Below are 27,854 nucleotides of genomic sequence, written 5' to 3' on the forward strand. Positions count from 1 at the left end.
ACTGTGGTGTTCTTCTTTGTCCTTTTCAAACACAAATTCAAAATGACTTAAATGCTGTCTTGCTGGCATAATAATAGCTGAGCTATCTGACACAACCTGCAATCCAGCTGCCAGCAAGTAGGGGAGGGAGGGAAACATACAGATTTTCCAAAGACTGATTTTTGCTGTTGGTGATGTTTGAGTTTGTTTGTTGGCAACAATAGAAATTGGGAAATACACTAATGTAACCTGCTGTTTATGGTATATTATTTGTTGTTTATATACTGCCTATACAAGTTTCAATAGCTATTCAGCAGGGTGGCTTTGACATATAAAGGTTTGAAAAAAAAACATGGGGAAAATATTGAAAAGACCAGATTTATTTTTATTTTTTAAACAGACTCATACAGGCTGTTTCAGTGTGAGGAATTTCAGTTTTACGACATGTCACATTTTTTGTTGCTTTTTTTCCACCTTCCATGTCTCAGCACCACAATGACCACAATTATTTTTCATTGCTTTTCACAGTGTCATGCATTCTTAAATGTAACAGTGATAATTATCAAAGTGATTTTTCCACTGTGCTTTTTGTCTGAACTCCTTGTTTACTCTTTGCTATGTGCTGATACCATGAAAAAAGACATCTCATAAACAGAAGGCTTTTCGTTGAAACCACATGCTTAGTTTCCCCATTTTGGGGAAATCATGAGGCTTTTCGGTTGATAAAAATAAGCCAGAGGCAAAATAGAAAGTAACCAATAAAGGCCTTTTACACCCAAAAGAGTAGCAAATAAAAACATTTATTTTATTCACAATATATAAAATGACTCTAAAAAGAGCTAAAAGATAAATCCCTCTCAAATAGATATAATAAAACTAAGACAGGACAAACAAAATAACTAAAGTAAAATGGACAGAGCAAGCTTGAAGTCCAGCAGTATCCTGTTTTCATGGCAACAAAAGTCATGGCAAACAACTCTGACTTTAAGTTGCGCTATATAAGAAACTAAATATATGATCACATATTTCAAACTATTTTTTTTTGCAGCTGTTGGAACAGGATACATTCAAAGTTTTATACAAAACCTTTAACAATGAATATATATATATATATATATATATATATATATATATATATATATATATATATATATATATATATATATATATATATATATAATCTTCATAAAAATGAGAGCATAGATTTAAATAAAAAATATCAGAGGAGCAAGAGTGGGTTCATAAAAAGCTTCTTCTTGGCTTTGCTGCTACAGCTCTCCTCACTGACCTGTAAGACAAGCACAAAGAGACAAAGTGATTTCCAACATGTAAAGATATTATGAGCTGAAGACATTTAATAATGTGAAGAATAAATCAGCCTGCATGGCAGCAGAATTACTGAGAGAACTTCCTGATGTGACTTCAGAATAAACTGCTGCATCAGCTACAGGACTTGATGTTCCTGTGAATGAAGAGAAGATCATTGAAAACAATAATATCATTAACCAGGAGGAAACTGGATGTCTCCACTGATGCAAAGACAATTGAGTATGATAGATTTTAATCAGCTGATGAATTGTGAATACATAAATATAAACTGTAAAATAAACAGATTTACATTGTAAGAGCAGATAAACATGTTGAACAATATTCAGTGGAGATGATGGCAGACTTTGCTCACCTTTGTTTTTCTTGGCTTTTTCTTTTTTGGGCTGTTTGACCTCAGCATACATCAGACTGTCCTCTAAAAGAGACGTCAGAGCTCAGGACACATTTGTTCAGCACATATATGATACAAACATGTTGGATACACATGGAATTTAAACTTTTTGCAACTACAGTGAAAGAAATCTAAGTGAAATCATTTGTTGCCTGTGACACTTCAGCTTTGCATGTGTGTTTTGTGATTGAGGTCTGAGTCAGAATCTGTGGATGCTGTGATTCAGTAAAGCTGAAACACTGATCAGTAAGTGAATAACTAAACTCCATGTTGACCTATAATTACCTGCAATATAATGATGTGATGACACATTCAAGTACAAACACTGAATGACACTGTTGTGACTGTACCTGCAGCTCCCGTCTTCACCTCAGAGTAAATAACACACTCTTCTGGTTTGTGATGCTTCCCTGTTAAGATGATCAGATTAATTCACAAAAGAAAATAATTAATACAATTTTTTCCCCCACACAATGTGTGCTTTGCATACTCCTCTTTTCAAAATCTTTAAGCTTAATGAGAGAATATGTGACATCTCGGGTTTCATCTGGAACTGCAATAAAAAAAAGAAAAGACAAAGAAAAAGTTAAATGTTTATAAACATATCACGAGATAGTCTTCTTAAATTTCACACCTTTTTCATATCTAGGTGTTGCGTGCTTTTCAAACTGGAGTACACCAATTTCACTGTATTCAACTTGTGTGATTACATAAAGATAACAGTAGTATTAGTATATGTGTGAATAATTAAAGTGTGTGTAGTAAATAAACTCTCTAATACAGAGTGAAAAGAAGAGGCTCTTACACTTGGACTGTCTGCAGCAATACAACAAGAGCAGGAGAATAATAATGAGAGAGACTCCACTAACCAGTCCAACCATCAACCACACAGGAGATGAAGAGCTGTCAGCTCCTGACACAGTTACGTAACAAAAAACAGAAATTAATTAATAAATTATAATCTTATAAATAAATACATTCATAAAATAGAGCCAAGTGACTTTGAGACTTAAATCAGACAATCTAATGTTCCTTCTCAGTCATTGGTTTATAAAACTCCATCACATGTTTTGATCCTGCTCACCTTTAACTGACATCCAGCTCTGTGCTGACTCTCTTCCTGAGTACTGACACTTGTAGAAACCTTCATCAGACTTTGACACTGCAGAGATCTTCAGCTCCCCTCGGGGATCATTTTCAATAAGTTTGTCATTGTGATAGAAAAACACATTGGAAAGTATTTTTTGTGTTCTTAAACTGCAGCTCAGACTAACAGAAGCTCCCTCAGTCACAGGATGAACAGGACTCACCAGGATAGGACCATTACCATCATCTGTGACACAATCACACACAATTGTTTCAGTCACATCAGCTGGTGCACACTTTGAGAAAAAGCTGACAAACAATAATAAGAACAGATTGTACAAATGTTCATCATGAAGATCTGATCTTGTGTATTTAAAACTGCTGTATGTGTTTTATTTTTCCCACATGAAATGACTTCACATACAGCAAAGCTGGGACAAATGTTCATGTGACGTTTAAATCATCCAAATCCAAGTAGTAAATGTATAATAACATACTCTGTACAGTGATGTTGACTGCACTGCTGAACTCTCCTGATCCAGACTCACACCAGTACACTGCAGTATCTGACTTTGATGTGTTGATGTCACATGTGGATCCAGTCATTCTGCTACAGTCAGAGTACAGTCGGCCGTCCTCAGAGAACTTCCTCACTCTCCACTCAGTGAAGTTTCCCTCACAGGTCAGTGAGACAGAGTCAGAGGTGAAGTGTTGCACTCTGTCAGGACTCACTGTGAGAGACGCTGCTGAATGAACATCTGGAAACGACATGCAGTGAAGAGACAAAGCTCACAGATGTTAGGAACAAAAAATGTCAAATTAGTATTAGAAAAAAAATAATGAGCTGAACCTTCGTGGATTACAGTGATGACACAACTTATTAGACAGAATCAAACTGACCTGCAGACCAGACAAACTTTGGTCGACTGTGATCAGTGTGATACTCTGGGTCTCCTCTTCCAGCTCTGCACACATATCCTGCTGTGTGTGTCTGTCCATGAATGATGTAGGAGTCCTGTGCAGTCCCACTGCCATCAGGTAGCAGCTCATAACTGGAGGATTTCTCTGATAGATCAGGAACAGCTTTATACCAGTAGAAGCTCCATCCTGCAGACGGATGTTCAACCTCACAGTTCAGAGTTACTGAGGCTCCAGGACTCAGCCATGATGGAGACACAGTGAGGACAGATCCTGTTGGAAAGTAATGAATATTATTTCGTCAGGCTCACTCTCCGTTTTTTCTCAATGCTTTTCTCAGTGTTTTTTTCCCCCAATATGTTTTCCTTTTTTATGTTCTGTTAATCTGTGATATTTATGTTTCATATTTGTATTCTTGTGAAAATTAATATATTTTACTTGACTAGAGAGCACTTTTAGTCAGTTCCCATGGACTCTACATTTTACATGACTGTTCGTGTTCAACAATTTCCAATAAGAGCCGTTACCGTGAAATATAATTTTGTTTTTCCTTCATAGTAATCCTCAGTCATCAATCTATTTAACATTGTTGGTGAATACAAACTGACCAGTTTTCCCAATCCTGACTGACTGGCTGTCCTCTGTGTAGTAAACTGGGTTTCCTCTTCCTCCTCTGCACCTGTAGAGTCCTTCCTGTGAGACACTGATTTGTCCATTTGAGTGAAAAACTGCATCTTGTGTGGTCAGGGCTTCAGAGGATTTCTCATCTCTGTACCAGTAGTATTTCCATCCAGATGATGATGATGGGTTCACAGAGCAGCTCAGTGTCACACTGCCCCCTACTGGTATGATTAAACTTTGTGCTGTCAGTTTGGCTTTGGGTTTACTTGCTGTTGAGGTGACAGGAAAAAGTACATCAGTACATCACAAAATACAAATGTTGCACAAACAAATTGCTTTTAGATATTTTGTGTCCTGTGTTGGATTTTTCCTGCCTTGTGAATAGCATCTGATGCAGACCCATGTATTTATTTATATATTTGTATAATAATAATAATAATAATAATAATAATAATAATAATAAGAAGAAGAAGAAGAAGAAGAACAAAGTTACCATTAATAGTCAGAGTTCACAGATAGTAACTTTCACATTTAGCTCAAAAGTGCAGCTTTCCAAGTCTTAATGCAAATTTGCATCAGACAAAAGTGTTAAAAGAAGGCCCTTTCCATTGTGATGCAGACCCAGTTTTCTGTTCCATTACAGAGCCTATAACACCTTCAGACAGACCTGGATCAGTGTCACAGTTATGTGGGTTGAGACACTGATATAGATGATTTTCAGTGAAAACATGTTCAGATTCTGAATTAATGTAAAAGCACTTAATAAGTACACAAAATGGCAAATTAATTTTGAATTCTGATTTTCACGCTTTTAAAAACACAAACTACTGCAGATTAACTGGCTCCACTCTGAGGTTTGATTTTGTGAATGAGGAACTGAAACCCAGTGTTAGTCAGCTGGTTCAACTGGAGCAGAAGAGGATGAGTCAGGGAGAAACTCTGAGTTTGTTAAAGAAAACCTGTCAGAAGCCTGTTACCATGGTAACTTGGTAACCTAACTCAGAGTTAGGGTAAGTTAACTGTCTTTCTGGAACAGAAACCCAGGGTCTCACAGCTTACAGAGAATGTTGTTAGCACAGATCACATAATGATCCATTTCAGTTTAACAGAAAACTAAAAATTCAACTCAGACCACTCTAGAAACAGAACAAACAGATTCAGGTCTTTCAGTTTGTTACTTTTGGAAATTACCGGTTTCAGTAATGGTGACTTCATTGCTCTCTTCTGTGAAGTAAACTGGATCTCCTCTCCCTCCTCTGCAGTGGTACAGACCTCCTTGTGAGACACTAATAACTCTGTTTGTTTCACCTTCTCTTATGAGCTGGATTTCAGAGGAGACTGAATCACTTCTGAACCAATAAACATTCCAGCCAGCAGAGCCCTCCACAGAGCAGTTCAGTGTCACACTGCCCCCTGCTGGTATGACTGAACTTTGTGCTGTCAGTGTGGCTCTGCATTTACTTGCTGTTGAGGTTACAGGAAAAGAGAAATATCAGATTTTCACTTGCTTCAGGAAGAACTTTGTTATAGAAATAATAATAATAACTTCTTTTTAAAAGTGCCTTTCAAATACCCAACAACACTTAACAATAGAATAAAACACATAATAGAACAATGACAAAATGAAGAACAACTTCGAGACAGAGAGATTCCCACACCCTGGGAGCAGATCAACTGAAAGCTCTGGTTTCCATGGTGCTGAGATGGAAAGAAGGCACAACAAGTTGGATGTGAGCAGGCAGAAGAGGTGGTGCTTATCAGGTTAGAAAGTTAGGGAGGAGCGAGGTTATGACAGGCCTTGAAGGTGAGCAGAAGAATTTTGTTTACTATCCGGACATAGGACATAGGACATAATCGGTTAATGTTGCGTAGATGGAAATGGGCAGAACAAGTGAGATTATTGATGTGAGATTTATAAGATAATAAACTGTCTAGGATGACACCAAGGCTCTTAACTTGAGGTGAAGGGAAAAATGTGGAGTCATCAATAGTGAGTCAGAATAAGTGTGTCAGAGATGCCAAGAGAGGAAATTCTGTTTAGAAGGATGGCATGAGAGATAGTGTCGAAGGCTGAGCTCACATCCAAAAGGACAAGAATGTTGAGAAAACAAGAGTCAGCTCTGAGTATTCTGAGAAAAGATCACACTTTACACATTCACTCAGTCATTTAGCTTCTAGCACCAAATAGAAAATATTTACTTGCATGTGACACATGTCTTCATGCAAAAACTACAGATGCCCTCTGATTTATTCTTCATCTATTCAAAGACAAATGCTGCACAAACAAATTACTTTTAGATGTTTTGTGTCCTCTCTACATTATCCTTTAATAACACTCAAAGGTAACATGACACTGAATGGTGTCTGTTATTCCTGTGGGGGCTGCATCATATTTACACAGAGCCTACTCTCCCTTTGCCTTTGTCATATGGAAATGACAGTAACATCACATAAAATACAAAAACAGTATTTCACACACTGTTTGAAAACAGGGAGATTCAGAACACTGTAGGTACTATTTCTGTTATTGGTAGAGCATGTGACCATCAGTGTTACTGCTCTATCCAACAGGTGTACTACAAGCTGACATTGGTGGATTAGAAAGCAATGTTGATCTTAAAGTCAGTTTTCTGTGTCATCAAATTAGTTAGACTTTCTATTATTCTAGGGTCTTTACCTTACTGACTGTTAACTGAGCTGAATTGATTTAAGTGGTCTATGAATAGACGAAGAATAAATTAGAGGGAATCTGTAGTGTAGTTTTGTATGAAGACACTCAGTCTAATGTGCCAGAAGCACCAAACAAATCACTGAGTGAATGTGTGATAATTTCTATAACAAAATTCTCCTTACAGCAAATGTTCACATAAAAATATTCAGTTACAAATCCAAATAGAAGCATAAAAACTTTGTTGCTTGTATTTATTTATCTGTGTGTTATGTGTTTTATTTATTTCCCCACAACTAAAGAAAATACCGAAACAACACTGCACAAGAAAAGTTAAATATGTAATATTTATGAGCCTGTTGAAAAGGGAATTTAATTGGTTCTGGACGTTTAAAGTGTTCCAACATTTTAACATAATGAAAATTTGTATTTAATATTATTTGTTATCTGTCCATCTCATGTATAGTCTTTTTTCCTGACAATTTTTGCAACTGCATCAGATTTTAGTATTTTAAAATGTTATATAAACTGTATAAAAATGTGTTAAGAAATAATTTAGAGTGGTACAGGAGGTGTGAATCTGGAAAGCAATGTCATGCATATTCTATAAATGCAAAGCAAAGAAAAATAAATTTCTCACCATCAGTATTTATGTAGAAGAGTGTACTGAGCACTAAAATAAAGATTGAAACATCAGAATCAAACTGTCAGAAAATCAAACAAGACAAGCAATGAAAAACAACCATGTATCCAACATAATGCTCCAGATTAAACTGAGCAAAGGCACCAGCAACATTTTCCTTAAGGATCATAAAATTAAACCGTTTTAACCAGTTATAGACTATAATGCTCACAGATTAGAAGCTTTTTTTTTATTAACTAGTGCCATTCAAACGAAGCTAGAAATGTACTTACACAATAATAAGCCCGTTATGCAGTGCAAAGTGTATCCCATCTTCAAATCTAGCCGTGCCCCACTTGGATCCTCGCCAATCTCAATCTGACTGTTTACTTAATATAAAATATATTTATTATAAATAAAAAATGCAGAATGATGAGAAGCTGCATTTAATACAGACAAGAGCAGAGCTCTCAGCTTCTTCTGGCTGTGGCCTCTCTGTGCTTCCTTTTTTTATACAAACCTCACACAGCTTCTGTAGCTTTGACCACAGCAGCTGTGTGACGTGTTTGCATTTCCTGTCTATTGTAAGCATAAACATTTGTTTCTTGTGTTGTTATATTTCTCTATTTTTGTGTTGCCAGCTGACATATTTCTTGTCTGACCTGACACTTTTTTTCCCTAACACTGATAGATTAGTCTGAAGTTTTCTCTCTCTGTTTCAGAGCTGGATTGACCTCATATTTACATTGTCCTTGGGTTCATTTCATGAGTATGGCGTATTATTGATATACCACCTGATTTGCTGTTAGTTGTTCACAAAATGCTTCTTCTTTTTTCCATCTTTCTGAAATGTGTCAATCAAATATTTCAGTTATTTGGAATAACAATAACAATAGCACATTTGCTAGACTGAGTTTCTACTTTGGAGCCTGTATTTTCAGTGAAATATGCAAATATGTATGCTTATATTGTGTTTCACTGTGAGCTCAGGTATTATCATGCAGTACTATAGTGAGCAAAGCTCCCTTAACCTCAGCATAGATCTGTAAATCTTATCATGTTGTGGTTGAGTTCCTGTTTTAAATTTGTTTGTCACCCCAATCGCAGGAAATAACAATTTGTGTGGTTGAACTGAAACAGCAGACTTTCATATTTCACAAACTAAAGGCAACATTTAAATTCATTCAATTTCTAATTTCTAGTTTAACTTATTGGCATTAAGACATAAAATCTAAAGACAACCTGAAAATGACATGAAAAAAGTCCAAAAAACGTTACAATTGGCAGATGTTTACACACTTTTATATACATTAGCATGATTGTGATGGTAATTTTGTCCTTTTAATGGTTTATGTGAACTGTTCTTATTCCAGGGTGAAATTGTACAGCATATATCTTTCATGACTAAAAAACAGGAACTTGGTGCACATGTATGACTTCTTGATTAGAGACAATCCAAGATTCAAATATTTGCATCACAATGGTAAACATGGCTCTGTCCCAGCTTTGTGAGAAATTCGAAACAGGTCAATATTTTTTTTCTTAAAAATGGTACATTTAAGATGCTTTCTACATTTTATTTTGAACATATGGATTTATGAGATTTGCAAATTACAGCATTATGTTTGTTTGTTTTTTCATTTCTATTTTAAACAGTGTGCTGACATTTTAAGAACTGTGTTTGTATTTTGAAGCTAAGAGTTGTACACTAACAGGAATGTGACACAACATGAATGTGAAAGCAGTTTTATGTTTACATAAAAGCAGTTCAATCAATCATCAATATTGTGAAAATAATTTTGACCATAATCATGCAACCCTAATAAATGAGAAGACAATTCATATAACATGTTTTTAATAAAACTACTTGCATGCGGGAATGGTTGGTTAGAGTTTCATGTGTACAGCAGTCGAGCTCTCTCTGATAACAGTTATCACTCTGAAGCAAGTTATCTGATTTTTTTTGCCTAGTGAAGAGATGGTACAGATAAGCTTGTAGGTATGTGGTAACTTACAGTTATACCACACAAAAATATTAGCACATTAGTTTATTTGGGTGATACTGAGTATAATTCTCACCATCTTATCATGGTTTCAAAACTTGTGAATCTGAAAGGACAATAATGTACAACAAGGGTCTATTTTCATGTTCATAAATTATTCAGCAATACTTCTTGTTTTGATTTCATTAGTTCAGTTAATAATTTTTTAATAATAATGTAAACAATGAGAACAAAGCATAAAGAAATATTTTTTTTTTTACTATTGCTAGAATACTATACCTATACCTTTATTTTTTAAAAATAAAACAAATCATGATTGAGTTTAGATATTAGTTTCGATTGAATTATTTATGTTATTTACAGTTTTATTTCCTAATCACACTACTCAATCTCTTTTTTGGGACCTTTGTCCAAACTCAAATAAAAAACTAGTCTTTGTGGTTTCAGAGCTGCAGCATCATTGTCCTGTTTAAAAGTAGTTTAAAAGTAGAGACATTTCATGTCAGCCAGGCTCAGTTTACATTTCACAGTCAGTTGTTTTTGTCCTTTTTAAATATAAATTCAGAAAAATCATTAATATTATTCAAGTACCGGCAAATCATATACAAATGTGCACAAAAAGCAAAGTCAAATTTCCACTCTGCTCTTGGCTTGCGTTCCTTGTTAACTCTCTGCTGTGTGCTGATAACATAAAGCATGACATCTGCTGAACGGAAGACTTTTGACTTGAACCACAAGCTGCATTTCCTCTTTCCTTGGTGGCCCGCCCAGAAATCTTTCAGTAGATAAAAACAAGCCTGTGACAAAAAAACAAAACAAAACAAAACACGTAAGTTCTACATGTAAGTCTTAAAAGCTACTCGGGCCAATATAGAATTTTTTTTATTCCTTCTTGAAATTTATCAGATTTTTTTTTGTTTGAAAAATGTTTTCAAAGTCTTACATCTGTCAGAAATTGTACAACATTCTCAATTTTCAAAGAAGTTTATTCAAAGACATCAACATATGTCAAAAACAATCTGCTGGGCTTCATTCAAGAGCTTTAAAGTTACCAAATCTTCTACTGAGGTTTTTGTTGAGTGTGCGAGTTGATATCAACAGCAAATTTCTCCATCATTCAAAATATGACCTCACATTTTAAAAACCCTGATTTTGTTCCAGATTTGTCTTTAACTCTTTCAAGTTTGAATCATGAAATTAATTGCCACAAAATTATTTTTTATTTTAAATGGAACATTTATTGAACCTTCTGATATATTTTTTTTAAAACTTAAACATTAATTTGTATTTAAGTTTTATTTTATTTATTTTTATTTTATTTTAACATTTTTTGCAATTTATTGCTTAAAAGAGCATTACGACATTTATTGTGTTTACTGTTTACTGGATTTACATCTTGATTAGTTGGTGAAAGGATAACAAATAAGAATAAAAATTAGAATTATAATCATCATTATCTGGTGGCTGATCATGAAGGAGAGAGGAGTAAATCTGAGAGTGGCTTTGGATCTCTCTTTTGTGTATAGCCGAGCTTTGATTAATGTGCAGAGACTGAGTGAGACCAAAACATGAAGGAAATACTGTCGGTTTAATAAAGAACATGTAAAGTGAGGTTTAATGTTCAAAAGGAGGGATGAGTGCTGCTGTACCAATGTGCTAAATAATGGATCAGTAAAGATAAAAAGGTTAATTTTATTCCATTGTTTTGTGCTCTGTTTATTAAACATGTTATGAAACAAGATCAAGTCTCATCCTCTCACTCTGTGTATCAACACAGCAGGAGAAAAAGAGTAAATAATACAATTCTCCAAACAACTGATAGAAACTGCTTTCAGTTTGAAGCACAGTGCTGATCAGGCAGGCCACAAAGCTAACCTCAGGCTTTGTGTTGCGGATCTCGATGTCATCCTGCACCTGCAGATGGCGGACCTGAAACTCTCCTGCTGTACATATCCGAACGTGAAATTTTATGTGCTGTTTAACCTTGTTTGGCCTGCCAGCACCTATTTGTATCTTTACGCTAATTTTGTCTCAGATTATGTCATAGTGTTTGTCGCTGCTGTCTGTTGTGTTGCTGCTGCAGGTTTCCCATGAATGCATGTGGTTTTGTGTTGTCAAAACAGCAACACACTACTGAATGTCAATAGCTTGAGAGTGTCTAATCTAGGGCCTCCATCCTCAAATCAATTTATTTTGTATGCAGTTATTAAAATGCTGCCTTTAGACTGTGTAATTAAATATATCTGATCAGAAGATATAGCCATACAGCCAAAACATAGCCGGTTACATGCAGACTTAGAGGATGAACTGTACTGTGCAAGCCTTTACAGTATATTTATCCACATACTATTGAATCCACAGCACACATGACAAGCACAGTGGTTTTAAGAACACTGGACATAATCTGAAAATAGTTACAGAAGCATAATAGGATATGGTGTTTGCGGTGTACAGCTGAGTGTAGCTTGTAGCTGCTGACTTAAGTTTAAAAGGAAGGAAGCCCAGAAAGGGTGTAGTAAAAAAGAAGACAAACTGAAGAAGAGCTTCAGTTATGAACCACACTGCCTCCTACTAACCATTCTTTGCATTACACCAGTGACAAAAAAAATCTCCATATTGCCTGTATGTATGTGTTCAGCCCCCTCTCAACAAAAATTGTTGTGCAAAAGCTTGTCTATACACTTAGATTCAATCATGAGCCCTCAGTTTCTCACAGACATTGAAAATATGTTTTACCTCCTCTAATACACTCGCCTTCATTTTATACTCGTGGCCACCTTTTAATGTCACAGATGGGTCGATACTTTCTCTTGATGAATCAAACTGCAGTGAAGAGGTACAAACAAACTCTGTACAGTGATGTTGGTGCTCACACAGTCCAATCATAACCATTCTGTAAGGATTCAGTGATACTCTGTCAAAATAATGCTTCACTTAATAGACTTATCACATGGTAACATGCCATGATGCAAATAATACATTCTGAAGTCAAAGTCTTTATCACTTACCATCAGAGGTGTGGGAAATATTTAACACCCAGCCAAGTAGATGAATTTATTATTCCTTAATCCACGCATCCATCCAGCCTCTTCCACTTATCCAGGGCTGGGTTGCAGGTGCAACAGCACAAGCAAGGATGCAAAGACCTTCCTCTCACTATCTTACAATGCTGTGATTGCAGCCATTCTCCGACTCTTGGTGAATGGTACTGATAGCCATTGATCAATGGTCTTTGATCAGTGATAATTGATCAATGGTCATGTCAATTTGCATATTAACGATCAAGGAACTGACCTTATAGCCCATTGTTCATTCAGTGGGCTGGTTTCAGGCATTCTGCACATGTACTGTTTATAATGTTAGGGAAACCTGGTGTCAGCTGAGACTGAAGATGCCACTTGGATGAATGACCAATGACCAAATGTTTCTCCCACTGAAAACATTAGATCCAGATGAAAATAACATTCCTCTCCCCTGGCTACCACCTCGAGCTTAGACAAGACTGCTAACATTTTTTGATATATTCTTTATAGATTTTAAATCTATCTTAGAAACTACAAAAAACATATACATATATATATATATATATATATATATATATATATATATATATATATATATATATATATATATATATACCAGCTTTTTCTAAATTCCTTGGTTAAAATCTTGGTGTCACCTTTTACTACTGTTGCAGTAATGGGATAATATTCGAATGAAAGCAAAGCAATAAATCAGATACTGCTTCATTGTATAAAACACTTTAAGAGTGAACTGGACCAAAGCTGGCCTATAAGTGGCCAGCAGAGGGAGTGTCTGCTTCCCCTATAATCAGAGGAAGCCCAGACAGCAGGACATTGACTTTCTATCTGTTTTCACACTGTGTCATGCATACTTAAATGTGCCGGTGAAAATTATTACTATTATTTCAATATAGGCAGATCATATGAGCATTTGTCAAACACAAACAGAACAAAGTCAAAGTCTTCTCACTGTACTCTTGTCATCATTCCTTGTTAACTCTCTTCTGTGAGCTGATAACAGAAAACAAGACATCTGCTACACAGAAGACTTCAGGCTGAAACCACAGGCTGCATTTCCTCTTTACTAGGTGGCCCAAACAGACATCGTGAGGCCTTACAGTGATAAAAATAAGCCCGTGGGAGAATAGTCAGTAACCACCAACAGTATTTTACACACATGTAGGCTGCTTAAAAGAACAAATACTTAATTCTGTAATGCCATCATTGCAGTTTGATGTTGTGTTATTCTTGCTTAAAGTTGCTTCATGGTGAAAATTTATCACTGTATTTCTTTGCAGATTTGAATAGAATATAATTTTCAAGAATGTTTTACATCTATCAACAATGCAATATAGGTCCCTCTACCATCTGGCAAATTTTCCTTTTCACTCTTGCTGCAATCCTAGCCTAGCTTCAACAACTCTTTTCCATTTCTTTATGGTGGCTCATCAACCGTATCTTTGTGGAGGTATCAGAACTATGCACATCACCCTTTTCTTCTCCATTCTTCATACATCCCCTCACTCTCTAAGATTGTCTAAACTATCATTTTCCCCGATTTGGTCGATCTAAATTCTTTATTAATATGGGTCAAATGTGACCTGGAACAACCTCAATATATCTAAATTTTAACAGGTCAAAAATCGGTCAAATTTGAACTTAACAATATGTTAAAAGCTACAAAGCACAGAGAGTTTATGTTAAAAAAAACAAAACAAAAAAAACACATACGCATATGATCTTACTCTTACTTACTTTAAACAGCTCTCTAAACTGTACATTTTTTCTTCTTTTGCTTTGTACTGATGTCAGCTCATGCAGCAATTTACTTGATATGGTTATGGTCATCAAATAGCCATCTGTGTCCCCAACCCCCTCACAGTGTGTGGGTGTGGGTGATGCGTCGTTCACTTTGTGGTGGTTTTTTAAGGTTTGCTGTGACACTAAACACAGGAAATGACCCTTTAGATGGTTGATCTTAAGCAAAGCAAAACCCTTTAAATGAAAAAATAAACTCTAAAAACATGTGTTTATTTATTTATTTATTTTCACCAGTAACTCTAAGTGAGCTCAGTTTGACAAGAGGATTTTGCACAGACATGAGATTCGAGTTGTGCCTGTGCCTCCTCCCCCCTGCAATAACAGACCAGCAGATGTCTGTGCCTGGAGATTAGAATTTTGTTGCATATAATTAACATAAAAGTAAATAATAATAATATATATATATATATATATCTATACACATATAAACATACATATATTTTGTATTGTATGTTTCGGAGTTAAAGCTCCTGTTGCTCCTATTGCTGCTGAGACTACTTTAGACTTTATATTCCACATCTACTCCAGTTGCTCCTTCATGCCCGGGTATTTCTCTGTTTTCTCGTGCTCCTTCTTCCTACTGTTGCTGTCTGCTGGGTAGCCACATCTACCACAACTGCAGTCTACTGTTCCTTGTCTACCACCACAAAACTCCCCCATAAAGTGCACTGATGATTCAGTTCACTTATTAGCCTATTAGCTGTGACAAATAACAAACACACACTCATATAATATCAAATTAATTGCATGTTTACTCCTACAGAACTGTTCATATTTGGTCATTATCCATGAATATGTGACTAGCACTGTAAAAGAGGTTGTAGGATATAATATAATATAATATAATATAATATAATATAATATAATATAATATAATATAATATAATATAATATAATCTTAGTCTATCATGATAAATAAATGAAGTCTCTGCACATTGCTTTCCCCCCCAATACCTACAGGAAACACAAGCAGTATATTGCTGCTTACAATAAGTTTTGAAAGGTTCTATCACATATTAAATTCAGTTTACAAGGTCTGGTGTCTACTGGTGTTTTTTCATCTTAACAAAAAAAATAAAATCTAGTATAGCCTGAAAAAAAATTAGCTGAGCTGTCAAGAACATGTCAAAACAAAATGCAACTAATGTCTCAATTATACAGTCTCTCTCTGTGACGGTACACCTTCACTTTATTTCCATGGCTTCAGATCACACCAAAAGTGTTACTGGGAAACTTTTTTTCGCACTAAATTCTATTAAACATTTGAATGCATGACCTCTGCCCCTTTTACCTGCTCTGTGCATCTTGACAAAGCTTGAGAGAAGAAGAGAAATGAGAGACTAAGATGCATCTGATGTATTTCAATAGTTCCCTAAAACAGTGGTCCTCAACCCCCGGGCCTCGGACCGGTACCGGTCTGTGAGTCGTTTGGTACCGGGCCTTGAGAGTTGAGGCTCAGGTGTGAAATGTATAGTTTTCAGTGTTTTTATCATTAACTCGGCTTCCCTGGGTCTTTTCCCATGTTGTAGTTGTGTGTCTTATTTTGAAAGAAATGTTTACGTGTTACCATAGTGACCAGAGAGCCTTAAGGGGCAGAGAGAAGGATGTTACTCTAAATGTAGTTGGCACATTTCAGGAGGATGCTGCTGATAAAGTTACACAATTACACAGTGAATTCATGTTTATTATTATATTTACAAAATGCCACAGTTTTTGTCTTGGTCGTATCATTTTATTTTGTTGTATTTATCGGCAACACCTTAATTGCAGGTCCGTGAAAATATTGTCTGACATTGCCCTAAAACCATGTTGACCAATCAGAAGCTTGAAAGGAGATCATGTCTTATGGAAATCTGAAACACACTTATGTACATATAACCAGGTTTCTTTGTTAGATTTATTAAAGTAACCAGTAAGTAACAAGTAATCAAAGAAGTAAAACAGACCATCAGATAAAGGCAAAAAGGAAACCATGTGCTACTCAAAGTGATCTGATGTGAAATCAGCATCATACTTAAAATTTACAGCATCTAATGAAGTAAACATCACAACACACATTTCTATACATGCATATATATATGTTCTCACCCTATTTAATATACAAACTACATTCAACAAAAATAAAAATAATATGGACTAATACAAAGGTAGACTCTATTAGTTCAATAAGAAGTATAACTTGGAGGAATTGAACATAATTTATTAAGATTGAGAAATGAATCAATGCCTTTGGCAATTCAACTTCAATGACCCATCATGGCAGAACAGAATCCAAACAGTGATAGGACTTAGGAGAGTTTCCCCTGGAGTCTAAACTCTGGTGGTGGTGAAGATGAAGACTGAGGCTTGGATGGAGCTCTGACTGAGGTGTTAGTGAGGTGGAGATTGGGAGGATGTGGGTGACGCGAATGAAAGTCTGCAAGGGAGAACGATATAAGAGCACTGACATCCAAAGCATGCACACATATTTTACTTGTCATCAGTTCCTATTTCAATTTCAGAATAAAGGCTTCGTCAGATTTAGGACACATGTATCCAAAGCTCTGTAGCTTTAACAGTAAAACGATATCTTTTTCTCTAAGTATCATTTTATAGCATCATTGACTGGGATTCACATTATTGTGGTCAAAGCTCTCTGTAGTGTCACATTTCCATATAAAGGTGATGGTATTAGTACATGTACTAACCCATACACTCTGTTTCCTCTGACACTGCTGATGAAAAGTAAAAAAAATAAAAATAAAATAATTATATATTTTATTTTATGTACTTACTTCTCTTATCAAGAATAATAGTAGATGCTACATTAATGTATTCATGTGCTGGTCTCTCTACACCGTTAACCTCTAAGAAGTCTATTAAAGTTTATACTGTACCACTTCGAGTGATTCCAGAGTTTCTGATCGATTCATAGACAGAAAGATCACCTACAGGAGAGTAAAATACAAGAAATAAAGTAAAATTAGTTTTCTTTTGTTTGTTTTTGTATGTCTGTATCTTTAGTGCTAAATGACTTTTAATAGTTACAAAAGTTATCATTTTTAGCGCTGACCGTGGAGAAGAGAGGAGTAAATCTGAGTGTCACTTTGGTTAGGAGTTTGGGGTGCAGCAGAGGATTGATTGATGTTTGGAGACTGCATGAACCTAAAACATGTCGTGTAAATGTAAAACTCATGTGTAACATTGTCATGCTTAAAAAGAACAGAAACAGTACTGTACAAACCTGTTTCTACAGCGATCTGTCAAAAAAGGGAAAGAAATGCATACTGTAATCCCTTTAAAGCACCAGAATGTATAAACCCTTCAGTCTAATATAAATATGTGGTAGTCTCACCTCTTATCCTTGTGTGGCAGCATATACAGCACAACAACACGGGAACAGTGAGTAAACTTCCAAAAACAAGTCCAATGATGAAAGGCACAAGAAACGAGTGGCTTTCACATCTGAAACCTTAAATTATAAAATATAAAACAACATAAACGATGGAATAACATTTTGGATGTAGAGAGCACAAACTCTGAGTGGTCAGTGACAGAAAAGCATAGATTACAGCTAAAGTCAGACTAAAATGAAGAAGTCAAACTACATGTATCTTTTAAAGACAAGAAATGTGATAAATACTACTGAGTAAGAGTAAGTTGGTAAATTAAAGAAATATGAACATAAATCCAAGCAGGATGTCCTTAAAACTCCCTGAAAAGTCTTCAGTTAATCCAAATTGCTGCAGCAAGAGCAGCAATCTAGGGACTAGATTACTGACAGGGACTAGAAAGAGAGAACATATTTCTCCTATATTATTGGCTTCCCTTCATTGGCTTCCTGTTAAATTCTGAATTGAATTCAAAATCTTGCTCCTCACATACAAGGTCTTAAATAATCAGGCCCCATCTTATCTTAAGGACCTTATAGTACCATATCATTCCATTAGAGCGGATCGCCCCATGCGTGGGGCTGGATGGCGCTAACGCGTCAACGAGCTAACTGCGCTAACGCGTTGACGCCGTGCACCCCCACGCACGGGGCTAGATGCTAGATGTTTCTTACTGTTAAAAAGGAGTTTTTCCTTCTCACATTTGCTGAAGCACTTGCTCATAAAGGGTCATATGATTATTGGGTTTTCCTCTGTTTTCTTTGTATTATTGTAGCGTCTTTACCTTACAATATGAAGCACCTTGTGGCAACTGTTGTTGTGATTTGATGCTGTATAAATAAAACTGAATTTTAATTTTTACAATTTTTTTGAAAATATATAAAATGATTTATTAAATTAGGAATTTATATTAGATGCCTGAGTTAGCTTTTGTTGCTTGATATTTTTCATGGCTGGGCAAAAATATTCACAACCAGGAGGTTGAGGAAATGCAGTAGCATGCAAGGACCTGGAGCCACACATATGAAAAACGCTGCAGAGACAGCCGTCATTGGCTTTGAGGTATGAACCCTGAGTTGGTTAATGTGTTTCACCACACCAGACGGTCATAGCATGGTTTTGTGTGCGTACACCATACCAAAAAAAATAAATAAATAAAAGCTGTGAGATGCCAAATTGACTCCAAACCCACAGGTAGCAGGACCTGGCTATCGTTGATGTATTAAAATGTTGAGCGATAGTAATAGATAAATAAAGAAGAATCAGCCCCTTCATCAGCAGTATGAGCTGCTGGCATCTAAATATTGTTTTGTTAACAGATTACTTTTATTTATTACTTATTTCTTTTGTTGGTAGTACCTATATTCATCTTTTGAGAGCGATAAACAGAAAAGTTGTATCTGGTGTTCTATTCCTGTCAGGATTTTGCTATAAATTGAAACAAAAGTAATTCAGATCTATTGTACAACAAAATATAACAGATTCTCATTTTGGCTCCCTAGGTTTTGAGAATTTTAGCAGTTTCACAATCAATTATATATATATATATATATATATATATATATATATATATATATATATATATATATATATATATATATATATATATATAAACACCCAGCACGCCCCTGTGGGCGGTTTATCCTTCAAGCTCGGGTCCTCTACCAGAGGCCTGGGAGCTTGAGGGTCCTGCGCAGTATCTCAGCTGTTCCCAGGACTGCGCTCTTCTGGACAGAGATCTCCGATGTTATTCCCGGGATCTGCTGGAGCCACTCGCCTAGCTTGGGAGTCACCGCACCTAGTGCTCCGATTACCACGGGGACCACCGTTACCTTCACCCTCCACATCCTCTCGAGCTCTTCTCTGAGCCCTTGGTATTTCTCCAGCTTCTCGTGTTCCTTCTTCCTGATATTGCTGTCATTCGGAACCGCTACATCGATCACTACGGCCGTCTTCTTCTGTTTGTCTACCACCACTATGTCCGGTTGGTTAGCCACCACCATTTTGTCCGTCTGTATCTGGAAGTCCCACAGGATCTTAGCTCGGTCATTCTCCACCACCCTTGGGGGCATCTCCCATTTTGACCTCGGGACTTCCAGGTTATACTCGGCACAGATGTTCCTTTACACTATGCCGGCCACTTGGTTATGGCGTTCCATGTATGCCTTGCCTGCTAGCATCTTGCACCCTGCTGTTATGTGCTGGATTGTCTCTAGGGCATCTTTACACAGCCTGCACCTGGGGTCTTGCCTGGTGTGATAGACCCCAGCCTCTATGGATCTTGTACTCAGAGCTTGTTCTTGTGCTGCCATGATTAGTGCCTCTGTGCTGTCTTTCAGTCCAGCTTTGTCCAGCCACTGGTAGGATTTCTGGATATCAGCCACCTCCTCTATCTGCCGGTGGTACATACCGTGCAGGGGCCTGTCCTTCCATGATGGTTCCTTGTCTCCCTCCTCTTTCTTGGGTTTCTGCTGCCTGAGGTATTCACTGAGCACTCGGTCAGTTGGGGCCATCTTCCCAATGTATTCTTGGATGTTCCTTGTCTCATCCTGGACTGTGGTGCTGACACTCACCAGTGCCCGGCCCCCTTCCTTCCGCTTAGCGTACAGCCTCAGGGTGCTGGACTTGGGGTGAAACCCTCCATGCATGGTAAGGAGCGTTCTTGTCTTTATGTCAGTGGCTTCTATCTCCTCCTTTGGCCAGCCTATTACCCCAGCAGGGTACCTGATCACGGGCAGGGCGTACGTGTTGATGGCCCGGATCTTGTTTGCAGCTTTTCTAGCGGCCTCTTCATGGTTCCCATTTGCCTGCGGGATCCCCAGGTACTTGTAACTGTCCTCTATGTCTGCAATGTTGCCTTCTGGTAGTTCAATCCCCTCAGTTCTGACTACCTTCCCTCTCTTTGTTACCATCCGACTACACTTCTCCAGTCCGAACGACATTCCAATGTCATTGCTGTGTAGCCTGGTAGTGTGGATCAGTGAATCGATGTCTCGTTCACTCTTGGCATACAGCTTGATGTCATCCATGTACAGGAGGTGGCTGCACCCTGTTTTCGTGTCTTGCCCACCGATGCCTTCTTGTTCCAGTAGCCCACTTTTCGTCAGGGTGCCCTGGTTCCTCAACACCTGACGCGGACCTTGTTGATCCGGGCGACGTCCGAGCCGGCATGCCTTCATATTTATCTGTCTCGCTCATGTCTGCGGTAGGCTTGCTTAGCATAGGGGGTCTAGCCTTAGGACCCTTACTGGATACAGACGCCCCAGGCAGGAATCGAACTTACGATCCTATATATATATATATATATATATATATATATATATATATATATATATATATATCCCTTCTTTTGACTCTGCCTTAACCAAGTAGTTTAAGACATGGGACAAAAATAATGAATAATGAATGAATCAATAGCAAAGAAAATTTTGTCAGCTGTTAATTTCATGTTAATTATGGATTTCATTTGTTTTATATCTGAATAAAATACAACACTTACCATTTGTCTCAATTGTGACTGCAGCACTGTCCTCTGTGAAGAAAACTGGGTCTCCTCTTCCTCCTCTGCAGTAATAGATGCCTCCTTCTGCGACACTGAAAGTGTGGGATGATGTTCCGTTTGTTATTCTCTGGGCTGCAGAAGACTCTGAGGTACGTCTGAACCAGTAATATCTCCATCTTGCAGAGTCGTTCACAGAGCAGTTCAGGGTCACGCTGCCCCCCAGTGAGGCCCGAGGTTTTTCAGTTTGTGCTGGTCAGTTTGGAAAACACAAGTAAAGCATTAAGGTAGAAAAAAGATGGTTACTTTATTACATCTTAATAGAAAAGAATGCCAATATTGTTAATTATTATACATGTAATCCATAACATCAATGCAGGACATGCAAATCTCATAAATGCAAATTTTATTCACAGTATAAGATAGAAAACCTATCAAAATGTTTAAAGTGATAACATGTACAATTTAAATAAAAATATTTGCTAATTACTTATCCTTATCAAGGTCATAGGGGGGCTGAATTTCTATCCCAGCTACCACAAGGCAAGATGCAAGGTACACCATGGAGATGTCGCCAGGCTGATGCCCTGGAGACAGACCTGGGGAGGGTGCACAAGTTGAGCACCTACTTGCTGGGCCTTAGCCCATGGGGCCCAGCTGGGTGCAGCCCAAAAAAAGGACATGGGACCACCCGCCTGTAGACCTGCCATCCACAGGAGGCAGGCAAAAGGGCGACTGCAGTGTGTGCTTGGTGGCAGTCAATGGCATAAACCGTGGCAGACAGATCCCTGGCAAACCGATGGTTTGTTCTCTGCAACTTCAGGTTGGGGAAAGGGTCCTGACTGTGATCTGCAGTTATGCACTGAACAACAGTACCTGCCCTTGTTGAAATCCATGGGTGGCTTGCTTAAGAGTGCTCCACCTGGGGACTCTGTCGTCTACTGGGAGACTTCAACACTCATGTGGGAAACTACACTGAGACCTGGAGGGGTTTGATTGGGAACAATGGCCTGCCTGACCTGAACCTGAGTGGTGTACTGTTACTTACTTTGACAGCATTCTGAGGGAGACTGCGGACATTAAGTCTGAATGGACCATTTTAAGCACCTCCATTGCTGAGACTGCTGCACTGAGCTCCGGCTGCAAGGTGGTTGGTGCCTGTAGTGGTGGTAACCCACAAAACAACTGGTGGGCACCAGAGGTGAAGGGAGCCATCAGGCAGAGGAAGGAGTCATGTTGGGCTGTTCAGCTGAGTTTAAAGTGGCAGAAATAAGAATCAGCACCTCCAAGTCTGAGGCTTGAGGTCCTCAGCTGGAAAAGGGTGGCATGCCCAATCCAGGTCAGGGATAAGTTGCTGCCCCAAGTAGAGGAGATTAAGTATCTTGGGGTCTATTTCACAGGTGAGGAGAGGAGGAGGTTTGGAGATCTGCAGTTACTGGTTTCCTTTTATACACTCCACCTTAGCACTTTGTGACTTTGTGTCATGGTATCTGGTCAGGTGTCCCAGTATTCTGAGTTTTAAATGTATTCCTTCCTCAGGGTTCCTCCCTCGAACATACCCTGACCATTATTCTCATCACAGCCATCTGTTATGTGTTTTTTAACTTTTTGAGTTTACTATTAGCCATTTATCATCACCTTATCTTTATCAAAAATAAAACATATAACTGATAGATTCTGTTATTTCAAACATATGAGTGTACTGGTTGGAAAACAACTAGCTAGTTAATAAACAAACTGGAAGACTGAACAACAAGATAGAATCAAAATATAATGGAAATACGTTCAATTGGCTTTGAAAGTATTAAAGTATAGAAAGACAGACAAACAGTGCAGATCACAAATACAATGAGTCACTGTGCCTTGTCAGAAATACTGTAACAGTTAAACTCACAGGTTTCCTCCACAATGAATTCACTGCTGTCCTCTGTGTAGTAAACTGGATCTCCTCTCCCTCCTCTGCAGTGGTACAGACCTCCTTGTGAGACACTAATAACTCTGTTTGCTTCATTTCCTCTCATGAGCTGAGCTTTAGAAGAGACTGAATCACGTCTGAACCAGTCAAACTTCCAGCCAGCAGAGCCCTCCACAGAGCAGCTCAGTGTCACACTGCCCCCTGCTGGTATGGTTGAACTTTGTGCTCTCAGTGTGGCTATGGGTTTATTTGCTGTTGAAGATACAGAAAGAGAAAAAACAGTAGATTGATGTCAATTTTCTTTAACAAGAATTTTGTTATGAAAACAATCACACTTTATACATTCAGTCAGTCATTTAAATTGTAGTGAGCTCCAATGTTAAGAAGTGGCTCGGACTTCCCAAATGCCTCATCAGCTTTGGACTCTATAGCAACAGGATACTGTCATTGCCTATCGCTAGCCTGGTAGAGGAGTTTAAATGTGCCAAAGTGAGGCTTGAGATGTCACTCACAGACTCCCGGGACCCCATGGTGAGAGGCACTGCTCCCACCCTAACAAGTGGGAGAGTGTCAAAAAGAGGAAACTCTTCTGGGGAGTTTCATCATCCGAGCAACACACGATGTGCTACCTTCCCCAATAAATCTGCAGCTGTGGTTTGGAAAGGACCCATCCAGCCCCCTGTGTACAATCCCAGCCACACTCAAGCACATCTTGGTTGGTTGTAGGACTAGCCTTACTCAGGGCAGATACACATGGAGACACAACCAGGTCCTCAGTTCTCTAGCCGAGAAAGTTGAGTATAAAAGAAAATCCATCAAAGCTCAACCTTTCACAAACCAAGAGGAGCGTCAGTTTTCATCAGCATTTATCCGGGAGGGAGACAAGCTGAAGCCAAGCCCCTCAAACCCGGACCTGGGCCCACTGAAGGTTGCCAGGGATTGGCAGATGCACGTGGACTTGGATCAGAGGCTAATTTTTCCACCGAGATCGTAACAACTACTCGTCCTTTGGTCTAACTCCCCAAAAATGGTACCATGGGAGGAAGCAATTGAGGAAGCTTTTGAGCTTAAGAAGCTCAAAGTACAGAGGCTGGAAGATCAAGGTGTGCCCAGTGGAAGTGGGGTGCAGGGGCTTTGTTGCCAGTACAACAGCAAAACTGCTTAGAGAGATTGGGATCAAAGGACAGGTGCAACGGCAGGCTAAACGGCCGGGTAAAAGACCGAAAGTTGAGGCATAACGATGAGTGCTGCTGGTAAAGTTTCTGGGCTGCCTTTTCTCATAACAGCCATTCCTCAAGATTTTGTCCATTCAAAGCAATGCATTATCAGGGACTGTAACATCTAGTCCTTTTACTGAACCTGATTTTTCAAACTGTTTTTGGAGTTTATTATATATATTACATCTCACCACTTTATAGGGTCATGTATCTTTGCAAAGTAAAAAATGACCTGTGCTCATATAAAAAAAAAAAATCAAATTTAGAACATGATAGACACGTGGAATCATTATAAAGCTGGTTTTTGTTTTGTTTTGTTAGTGCTGTTGTTAAGAATACTTTTTTCTGGAAAGTCATAATTTTGGAAAGTGGGGTGGGGTGAAAGTCATTAGGTCCCTTTACCATCACCGTCACCACCACTGCCTCAGACTCGGTGCAATCTAAACATCCCCTCAGTATTTTAGCTACATGATGTAGAGGCACACATAGACTGACTAAAATTATCAAAAGATTTTACTGATTTCTTAACACTGTACATTCCCTTTTGAGAAATAATATTATAGGTCTCCCTTTCCTGTCTTTCACATGTGTACATTAAATCTATTTTTTATGTATGCTAGACAGTTCAACTCACACAAGACAATCAGTGTGAAGGGGTCACTCCATTTTGCTAAGAGATAGTCACTGCTACCCCGACATTTGTAGTCTCCACTGTGGGACACTGATAATCTGCTGATCCTGTATTCACTGGATGTTTCAGGGATGTTTGGGTTTGGTGATTTCCATTCATATGTCATCTCCTTGTCTTCCCCTCCTTGGATCTCACATTGAAGGATGATTGTCTCACCAATGAACATCTGAGGCCAACGGTGTTGCGACTTTACAACATACAGGACTGTTCCCAAAAAACAAACACAATGTGAAGAAAAACAAAAAAAGAAAAAGAGAAAAGAAATTAACAGGTAAAAGGTTTATGAAGTGTTACTTTGATGTCAGTGATTAATATTTGTTATTTCAAAATGTAACACTCACCCCGTTTCTTAATTTTAACTGGAACGCTGTCCTCTGTGGAGAAAACTGGATCTCCTCTACCTCCTCTGCAGTAATAGATGCCTCCTTCTGAAATACTGATCGTGTGCTCTGATGTTCCAGCTCCTATTTTCTGAGCCACAGAAAACTCTGAATCACGTCTGAACCAGTCAAACTTCCAGCCAGCAGAGCCCTCCACAGAGCAGCTCAGTGTCACGCTGCCCCCTGCTGGTATGACTCCCTCATGTGCTGTTATTAAGGCCCGAGGTTTACTGGCTGTTTAAAGAAAAATATAAAACAAGTAAAACACAAAGATATGACTTGCTTCGTGTATGACTTGCAATACATTTGTTATAGAAATTTTTAAAAAATCATTATCTGGTTTGTGAGCTATTATGGACTGAAGCTATTAAGTTTTCCTTAATAACTTATTAAGGCAGTAGAGTTTTATGTGATATCAGTCAGCCATATAGGTAATTTGTGCTGGGAGCATCTGGCAGAGTCCCCAGTTATTCATTGTTTTTTTATTTATGCAGGTAAAAGCATCATTGAGATTAGAGATTCCTTTTTTCAAGAGAGACCTGAATGTCACAAATCTCCCTGGTATGGATATCCTATCTATTCTCAATATGTCCTGGGATTGCTCTGGGGCTACCTTCAGTAGGACATGCCTGGAACACCTCACTGAGGAGGCTCCCAGGATATCTGAACCACCTTGTGGTTAATGCCAGTGTGATTGAGGATTTCTTTAAAGTATTACTTCTATATCCAACTGTATCCTGAACTAAGGTTGCCATATTTCCATGGTTGCACTGCTTTGCTTCCTGAGTCACATGGTCGTTTGCCAGGATCACTTTTAAGTCAACCAAAGGTTTTGTGACATGGAACCAAACTTCTACCACACCTGAGTTTGTAATTAAGCGATTGCCAGAGTTGCACTCCCCTTCATTTATTGGAACCTGTCAGGTACAGGCTAACCAAGCACAATAGGACTGCTATTATTTTCACATACAAGAGTCTGGTTCTGGAATTACTGCAACAACAGGCAACAACCATCTTGTTTTCCCCAGCTCTATATATCCACTCCAGCAATGGAGGTGCAGAATAACAGCTAAATCCTTCTGTGCATTTTAAGGATCTTTTCCACCTCTTCATACCTTTCTTCACTTCCTCCACCTGTCCTCGTCTCTCATTTTTGATTTTCTTTGTTATGCAGATGATACACAGTCCTACCTCTCCCTAAAACCAGGCGTTGATAGCACATTGCAGAAAGTTTCAGATTGTCTTAGTGACATAAATTGCTGGATGTCTTTGAACTTTCTCAAACTAAACCATGACAAAAGTGACATTACAATTTTTGGCCAACAAGACTCTGTTAGTCTCACAAGAAATGACTTGGGCCCACGATCAGCTAATCTACATCCCCATGTTAAAAATATTGAGGATTCTACCCTCAAGCTGTACAAACAAATAAATTGAGTTGTTGTTGGCAGTTTCTTCCAGCTCAGGAGCATTTCTATCCTCAAAACTATCTTGTCATCTAAAGATCTGGAAACCGTTATCCATTATTATTATTATTATTATTATTATTATTATTATGCCTTCATTTCATCATATCTTGATTTCTGTAACTCTCTCTATTTACGCGTCTGTCAATGAAGCCTGTCCCGCCTGCAACTTGTTTAAAATACAGCCGCAAGGCTCCTGACGGATGCGAGAAAGAGAGACAGTATTACTCCGATACTCACATCTTTACATTGGCTGCCAGTTAAATACCAAATTGATTTCAAGGTTTTATTATTTGTTTTTAAAGCCCTCCATGGCTTGGCTCCAGCTTACATTTCAGATCTCCTTAGCCTGTACCTACCCACTCGAACTCTGCATTCCTCCAGTCAGATGTTTTTACTGGTTCTACGCACCCAGATAAAATCCAGAGGTGACAGGGCTTCCTCCATCGCTGCTCCGAGACTCTGGAACAGTCTTCCTCTTTTATAAAATTGTCTTCCTCTTTGGAAATCTTCAAATCAAATTTGAAGACCTATCTATTTTCAAAGACTTTCGGATCTGATGCCGCTTTTGTTACATTTTAGCTATTCTGGTGTTTTATCTCATTGGATCATTTATACACGTGTATATGTATACATGTATTTATGTCCACGTGCGTACTCGTGTGTGTGTGTGCATATATGCATGCATACGTATGTGCATATGTACTGGTACATATATACTTGTATAAACAAATGTATATAAGAGTCTGCTTGGGTGTGTGTATATATTTGGATGTTTTGTGATGTTTTAAACTCATTTATGTTAATTATTTCTTTTATTTGATTACATCATCCCTGTTCAGCACTTTGGCCGA

The 27,854-nt window shown here is 38.0% G+C and overlaps 1 protein-coding gene across 1 annotated transcript; it reads right to left on the minus strand.

Annotated features, from left to right (window-relative positions):
- Positions 1-1,278: 1,278 nt before the first annotated feature.
- On the minus strand, positions 1,279-27,447 carry LOC146714519 (basement membrane-specific heparan sulfate proteoglycan core protein-like). The gene is made up of 23 exons (XM_085440109.1): positions 27,412-27,447; positions 26,650-26,731; positions 25,496-25,768; positions 25,098-25,358; positions 23,226-23,498; positions 21,332-21,583; positions 17,796-17,912; positions 17,685-17,700; positions 17,514-17,605; positions 17,338-17,388; positions 16,752-16,877; positions 7,908-8,003; positions 7,633-7,665; positions 5,516-5,788; positions 4,312-4,593; positions 3,686-3,976; positions 3,283-3,543; positions 2,784-3,032; positions 2,505-2,612; positions 2,190-2,252; positions 2,050-2,109; positions 1,661-1,723; positions 1,279-1,441 (listed from the first exon to the last, which is right to left on the minus strand). The coding sequence occupies exons 1-23, from the start codon at positions 27,445-27,447 to the stop codon at positions 1,317-1,319; spliced, it is 3,483 nt and encodes a 1,160-aa protein (XP_085296235.1). The 3' UTR covers positions 1,279-1,316.
- Positions 27,448-27,854: the final 407 nt, after the last annotated feature.

The sequence above is a fragment of the Copadichromis virginalis genome, linkage group LG3, assembly GCF_057382275.1.
Source record: "Copadichromis virginalis isolate Kocher_CV1m ecotype Utaka linkage group LG3, C_Virginalis_male_GT1.1, whole genome shotgun sequence".
NCBI classification, from domain to species: domain Eukaryota; kingdom Metazoa; phylum Chordata; class Actinopteri; order Cichliformes; family Cichlidae; genus Copadichromis; species Copadichromis virginalis.